At 44.0% G+C, this 7,879-nt stretch overlaps 1 protein-coding gene across 1 annotated transcript in view; it reads left to right on the forward strand.

The window, feature by feature from the left end:
- The window catches only part of LOC137570466 (alpha-1,4-N-acetylglucosaminyltransferase-like), a 50,626-nt gene extending 47,571 nt beyond the window's left edge, over positions 1 to 3,055 (forward strand). Inside the window, exon 2 of the mRNA XM_068279135.1 lies at positions 2,468 to 3,055. Within this exon, the coding sequence (XP_068135236.1) occupies positions 2,468 to 3,055 (588 nt within the window). The remainder of the gene's footprint in view (positions 1 to 2,467) is intronic.
- The last annotated feature ends 4,824 nt before the right edge of the window (positions 3,056 to 7,879 follow it).

A 7,879-nucleotide genomic window follows, 5' to 3' on the forward strand; every position in this document is an offset into this window, starting at 1 on the left:
TATAGTGTGGCTGAACGAGCGGTGTACTACTGTTCCCAGCAGACACAGAACAGTACACAGAATGCTATATAGTGTGGCTGAACGAGCGGTGTACCACTGTTCCCAGCAGACACAGAACAGTACACAGAATGCTATATAGTGTGGCTGAACGAGCGGTGTATTACTGTTCCCAGCAGACACAGAACAGTACACAGAATGCTATATAGTGTGGCTGAACGAGCGGTGTACTACTGTTCCCAGCAGACACAGAACAGTACACAGAATGCTACAGTGGAGGAAATAATTATTTGACCCCTCACTGATTTTGTAAGTTTGTCCAATGACAAAGAAATGAAAAGTCTCAGAACAGTATCATTTCAATGGTAGGTTTATTTTAACAGTGGCAGATAGCACATCAAAAGGAAAATCGAAAAAATAACCTTAAATAAAAGATAGTAACTGATTTGCATTTTTATTGAGTGAAATAAGTTTTTGAACCCTCTAACAATAAAAGACTTAATACTTAGTGGAAAAACCCTTGTTTGCAAGCACAGAGGTCAAACGTTTCTTGTAATTGATGACCAAGTTTGCATACATTTTAGGAGGAATGTTGGTCCACTCCTCTTTGCAGATCATCTCTAAATCCCTAAGGTTTCGAGGCTGTCTCTGTGCAACTCTGAGCTTGAGCTCCCTCCATAGGTTTTCTATTGGATTAAGGTCCGGAGAGTGACTAGGCCACTCCATGACCTTAATGTGCTTCTTCTTGAGCCACTCCTTTGTTGCCTTTGCTGTATGTTTTGGGTCATTGTCGAGCTGGAACACCCATCCACGACCCATTTTCAGTTTCCTGGCAGAGGGAAGGAGGTTGTCGTTCAGGATTTCACGATACATGGCTCCGTCCATTTTCCCGTTAATGCGATTAAGTTGTCCTGTGCCCTTAGCAGAAAAACACCCCCAAAGCAAAATGTTTCCACCCCCATGCTTGACAGTGGGGACGGTGTTTTGGGGGTCATAGGCAGCATTTTTCTTCCTTCAAACACAGCGAGTTGAGTTAATGCCAAAGAGCTCTATTTTGGTCTCATCAGACCACAGCACCTTCTCCCAGTCACTCACAGAATCATTCAGGTGTTCATTGGCAAACTTCAGACGGGCCTGCACATGTGCCTTCTTGAGCAGGGGGACCTTGCGAGCCCTGCAGGATTTTAATCCATTGCGGTGTAATGTGTTTCCAATGGTTTTCTTGGTGACTGTGGTCCCTGCTAATTTGAGGTCATTCACTAACTCCTCCCGTTTAGTTCTAGGATGCTTTTTCACCTTTCTCAGAACCATTGACACCCCACGAGGTCAGATCTTGCGTGGAGCCCCAGAGCAAGGTCGATTGATGGTGATTTTGTGCTCCTTCCATTTTCGAACAATCGCACCAACAGTTGTCACCTTCTCTCCCAGCTTCTTGCTAATGGTTTTGTAGCCCATTCCAGCCTTGTGCAGGTCTACAATTTTGTCTCTGACATCCTTGGACAGCTCTTTGGTCTTTCCCATGTTGGAGAGTTTGGAGTCTGCTTGATTGATTGATTCTGTGGACAGGTGTCTTTTATACAGGTGACTAGTTAAGACAGGTGTCCTTAATGATGGTGACTAATTGAGTAGAAGTGTCTAACCACTCTGTGGGAGCCAGAACTCTTAATGGTTGGTAGGGGTTCAAAAACTTATTTCACTCAATGAAATGCAAATCAGTTGCTATCTTTTATTTAAAGTTATTTTTTTGGATTTTCCTTTTGATGTGCTATCTGCCACTGTTAAAATAAACCTACCATTGAAATTATACTGTTCTGAGACTTTTCATTTCTTTGTCATTGGACAAACTTACAAAATCAGTGAGGGGTCAAATAATTATTTCCTCCACTGTATATAGTGTGGCTGAACGAGCGGTGTACTACTGTTCCCAGCAGACACAGAACAGTACACAGAATGCTATATAGTGTGGCTGAACGAGCGGTGTACTACTGTTCCCAGCAGCGACACACAATGACTGGGGGGGACCCTGGCTAGCGTGGCTGGAGCGCGAACTACCCTGCCTGCCTACCCAAAGCTAAACCCACAGACAAATGGCGGAGATATGACGTGGTTCGGGTATTTATTTACCCGAACCACGTGACAGTTCGGCCAATCAGAGCGCGTTCGGGTCCGAACCACGTGACCCGTTCGGCCAATCACAGCGCTAGCCGAACGTTCGGGGAACGTTCGGCCATGCGCTCTTAGTTCGGCCATATGGCCGAACGGTTTGGCCGAGCACCGTCAGGTGTTCGGCCGAACTCGAACATCACCCGAACAGGGTGATGTTCTGCAGAACCCGAACAGTGGCGAACACTGTTCGCCCAACACTAGTTGCCACCCGGGCCACCTGTTTGTTTCAATTGGTTTATCTTTCTGCAAATATGTTTATTTCTTATCGTTAATATATTTTTTTCATCTTTTTTAACATCCATAGGTTGATCCATCACAGGAAGTATTCTGGACCCATGTGAAATCAGATGGCTGCAGGTTGGCAGTGATCTGGAAATATGGGGGCATTTACATGGATACTGATATTATTTCAATACGACCCATACCAAACCATCTTTTTACGGCAATGGAAAGAAGTGGATGTAGCAGTAATGGTGTATTTGGATTTCCTGCCCGACACAATTTCCTTTGGATGTGCATGGAAGATTTTGTAAAAAAATATGATGGTGGTAAATGGGGGAATCAAGGACCTATACTCTTTACCAATATTCTGAACACAGTATGTTCTTTACCTGACTTTACTGATGTAGAAGATATTACATGTGGAAATATGTCTCTTTTGCATCCACAACGTTTTTATCCTATTCCACAAGAGGAATGGACAAGTTACTATACAGTCTGGGACAAACTGCCAGCTTTCAATGATTCCCATGCTTTGCACCTCTGGAATTACTTGAATCAGGAACACATGGATATGGTTCCTGGGAGTAACACACTGGTTGAACATCTCTACCAGCAGCATTGCCCATCCACATATGCAGCTATTCAAAGAAATGCAAGCACTTATATTTAGTTTTTGGGTCCGCAACTAATGCCATTTTTAGAAAAAAGTTAACCACTAGCCACGTTTGGAGCAGTATATCTATGCTCTGTTGGAAGACTGTTCCCATTCCAGGGACATAGATACTCGTCTATTGGTTTTAATAGGCGGCATGTGCGGATGCTCGCATGCTCAACCCCCCCATCCTATCTGGCGGTGTACTAGTACACCAATCAGTGAATGGGAACACAATTCCCTTCTACCAATCTAAGTGTGGGTATCAATGAGATGTCTATGGTCATTGTAACACTGAAAGTAACATTGCCACACCTTACTTCCTGTTAGTGTACTAATAGTACGCACAGGAAGGTAATGTGGTAGACATCTTGTAGGCAAATAGTGAAATTACACCTACATACACTTTAGAAATAAAAACATATAACTGTACAATTAAAATTAATCCCTTACCTTCACACTCACCCATATTTACCCTATATTTACCCCTCCAAAAACAATATATTTACCCCTCCATATATATGTAATGCCTGGCAGATCTCCTGCTTTCTTTCAGCTGCTAAGCCCCAATCTATCACTACCTTCTTCACCCTATGTGGCGCGTCCCTGCTTGAACAGGAGGTGAGGAAAAAACACCTGCCCGATTTATTCTCTACCTTTGTTAATATTCCCCTCTGCTAACTATAACCTACCCCACTCCCTACCTTCTAATTCGATCCCTTTTAAGTATTCACCGTTTACCACTGCAAACTCACCTATTCCCCTCACATAGTCTTGCAGTTTACTCCAGACTAGAGATGAGCGTAATGGAGTAATTACGATTTCGCAAAATTTCGCGTAATTAGTGTAATTACGTTTATGGCCGTAAGTACATAATCGTAATGAAGAAGGATTTCGCGAAATTTCGCGTAAGCGTAATTTTTCGCGTAATTTTCGCATTGCACCAGTTATTACGAAATTAATGCGTATGGTCATGCTCCCGAAGCGGAAAAGTTGACGCATGTATCAATGTTAGGTAGCCGCCGACTTTAAGGGTTAATAGCAAAGCCCCCTTAAATGCTAAGAGCCTCAAATTTGGAGAATATATTAAGGAGATCAGGAGGAATAAGAGGAATTTTTTTTTTTCAAAAAGACCTTATAGTTTTTGAGAAAATCGATGTTAAAGTTTCAAAGGAAAAATGTAAACATTTAAAAACCCGCCGACTTTAACGGTTAATAGCAAAGCCTGTTTAAAGTTTAGGAACACCAAATTCCCAGGGTATATTAAGGGGAACAGTGGGAATAAGAGGAAAAATTTTTTTTCAAAAAGACCTTATAGTTTTTGAGAAAATCGATTTTTAAGTTTCAAGGGCGAAAATGTCTTTTAAATGCAGAAAATGTCAGGTTTTTTTGCACAGGTAACAATAGTGTATTATTTTCATAGATTCCCCCAAGTGGGAAGAGTTTTACTTACTTCGTTCTGAGTGTGGGAAATATTTAAAAAAAACGACGTGGGGTCCCCCCTCCCAGACCTCTTTAACCCCTTGTCCCCCATGCAGGCTGGGATAGCCAAAATGCGGAGCACCGGCCGCGTGGGGCTCCGCACCCTGACTATACCAGCCCGCATGGTCCATGGATTGGGGGGTCTCGGAAGGGGAGGGGCAGCCAAGCTTTCCCCTCCCCCTCCGAGCCCTTGTCCAATCCAAGGACAAGGGGCTCTTCTCCACCTCCGATGGGCGGTGGAGGTGGAGGCCGCGATTTCCTGGGGGGGAGGTTCATGGTGGAATCTGGGAGTCCCCTTTAAAAAGGGGTCCCCCAGATGCCCACCCCCCCCTCCCAGGAGAAATTAGTATAGAGGTACTTGTACCCCTTACCCATTTCCTTTAAGAGTTAAAAGTAAATAAACACACAAACACTTAGAAAAAGTATTTTAATTGAACAAAAAACATAACCACGAAAAAAGTCCTTTAATATTCTTAATTAACCATTAATACTTACCTGTCCCTTTAAATAAATGATCCCTCGAAATAGCCTCAGAAATGTTCTATCAGTTACAATGTAACAAAGTTATTACAATGTAACAACTTTGTTACATTGTAACTACGCCGCACCCGACGCCACTCGCCGCTCAGCCGCCGCATACGCGTCCGTGCAGGACGCTAAGTCCCCGCAGCTCCCGCTGTCCACCCCGCCCACATCTGTCACCCACATGTCACCCACATGTGGGTGACATGTGGGTGACATGTGGGAGAGGCGGGGAGGGCAGCGGAGCCGGCGGGGACTTAGCGTCCTGCACGACCCGACAGAGCTCTGAGCTATATAGCTCAGAGCTCTCTAAAGCATCTTTGTATTTGGGCTCCAAGGAGCCCCATTGGTCCTTAGCAGACCAATGGGGTTCCTTCAAATCAGAAGGAACCCCATTGGTCTGCTAAGGACCAATGGGGCTCCTTGGAGCCCAAATACAAAGATGCTTTCGAGAGCTCTGAGCTATAGCTCAGAGCTCTGTCGGGTCCTGCAGCACAGACGCGGAGGCGGCGGCGGCGGTGAGTGACGTCGGGTGCGGCGTAGTTACAATGTAACAAAGTTGTTACATTGTAATAACTTTGTTACATTGTAACTGATAGAACATTTCCGAGGATATTGCGTGGGATCATTTATTTAAAGAGACAGGTAAGTATTAATGGTTAATTAAGAATATTAAAGGACTTTTTTCATGGTTATGTTTTTTGTTCAATTAAAATACTTTTTCTATGTGTTTGTGTGTTTATTTACTTTTAACTCTTAAAGGAAATGGGTAAGGGGTACAAGTACCTCTATACTCATTTCTCCTGGGAGGGGGGGTGGGCATCTGGGGGACCCCTTTTTAAAGGGGACTCCCAGATTCCACCATGAACCCCCCACCCAGGAAATCGCGGCCTCCACCTCCACCGCCCATCGGAGGTGGAGAAGAGCCCCTTGTCCTTGGATTGGACAAGGGCTCGGAGGGGGAGGGGAAAGCTTGGCTGCCCCTCCCCTTCCGAGACCCCCCAATCCATGGACCATGCGGGCTGGTATAGTCAGGGTGCGGAGCCCCACGCGGCCGGTGCTCCGCATTCTGGCTATCCCAGCTTGCATGGGGGACAAGGGGTTAAAGAGGTCTGGGAGGGGGGACCCCACGTCGTTTTTTTTAAATATTTCCCACACTCAGAACGAAGTAAGTAAAACTCTTCCCACTTGGGGGAATCTATGAAAATAATACACTATTGTTACCTGTGCAAAAAAAACGGACATTTTCCGCATTTAAAAGACATTTTTGCCCTTGAAACTTAAAAATCGATTTTCTCAAAAACTATAAGGTCTTTTTGAAAAAAATTTTTTTCCTCTTATTCCCACTGATCCCCTTAATATACCCTGGTGTTCCTAAACTTTAAGCAGGCTTTGCTATTAACCGTTAAAGTCGGCGGGTTTTTAAATGTATACATTTTTACTTTGAAACTTTAACATCGATTTTCTCAAAAACTATAAGGTCTTTTTGAAAAAAATTTTTTCCTCTTATTCCTCCTGATCTCCTTAATATATTCTCCAAATTTGAGGCTCTTAGCATTTAAGGGGGCTTTGCTATTAACCCTTAAAGTCGGCGGCTTTTTTATATTATACGGAGCGTTACGGTTTAACGCGAAATTACGGTAGCGTTTAATGCGAAATTACGGCATAAACGAAACGCGAAATTTCGCGTTGAAAATTACGCTTACGGTATTTTCAATTACGATTTTAATGGCAATTTCGCTACGCTAATTCGCATGCGTAATTATAGTAATGCGAAATTACGAAAATTTCAGCTCAACTCTACTCCAGACTCCAATCACACATTGCTTGTAGTTTATCCCAAACCATACTAAAATAGTGAGCACTAATTTTACAATACTATCCTTATTACACTAATCGTAAATACGTATGCAAGTTTGTAGGGCAACTTTTATAGCAATGTCTCTGTCTTCTGTTTTTTTGTTTACAGTTGTTTATCCCCTGTTTATTGCCTGAAGAAGTGGGCTGTGCCCTCGAAACACGTTGCATCCTTGGGGTATCTTCAATAAATGTGTATTTATTTATTTAATCACAGTCCTTGGTGTCTGCTTTAACGGAGGCAAGTCCACCACTTCCTCCCAGCAATTTTTAAAAATTGTATGTACTTTAATTCTACTAGTGCCTCTGATCACCTACCAGTATATTATAAGGAATGTACCTGTTAGATCTGAAAGTGCCTCCGAGACCCGGGCAGATGCTGTCACTTCTAGGTCTCGGCGCTGGTTCCCCGCTGCCGGCCCTCCCGGTGACTCACAGTCCACACAAGCTGATAAGCAGAGGGCGTGTTCACAGTATGCCCTCCGCAAGAGTAAACAATAATCAGCTGACCCGCTCAGCTGACTGCAGCGCGGTCAGGTGATCTGATCCTCTGATGCTGGATACACACGTTGAGATTTCCCGTTCGATTCCCGGGATCGAACGGATCGAATCGATTATTTCCAACATGCTCGATTCGGATTTCGATCGTTTCTGCCGTCGATTTGGCATACTTAACATGCAAATCGACGGCAGAAACGATCGAAATCCGAATCGAGCATGTTGGAAATAATCGATTCGATCCGTTCGATCCCGGGAATCGAACGGGAAATCTCAACGTGTGTATCCAGCATCAGGGCCTTGCTGTGTGATTGGTTGTGCGGAAGGTGGCCGGCCACTGATTGGAGAATGATTGATATTTAAATGTGCAGAGTGCTCCTAGTCATTGCCCGTGATAAGCATAGCTTTGGCTAGTTTCTGGGTGCGCACTCTGATCTCAACTGATATTCTGGACTTCGACCTCGGATTCTATTTGACTACTCT

This window comes from Hyperolius riggenbachi, chromosome 4, assembly GCF_040937935.1.
Source record: "Hyperolius riggenbachi isolate aHypRig1 chromosome 4, aHypRig1.pri, whole genome shotgun sequence".
NCBI classification, from domain to species: domain Eukaryota; kingdom Metazoa; phylum Chordata; class Amphibia; order Anura; family Hyperoliidae; genus Hyperolius; species Hyperolius riggenbachi.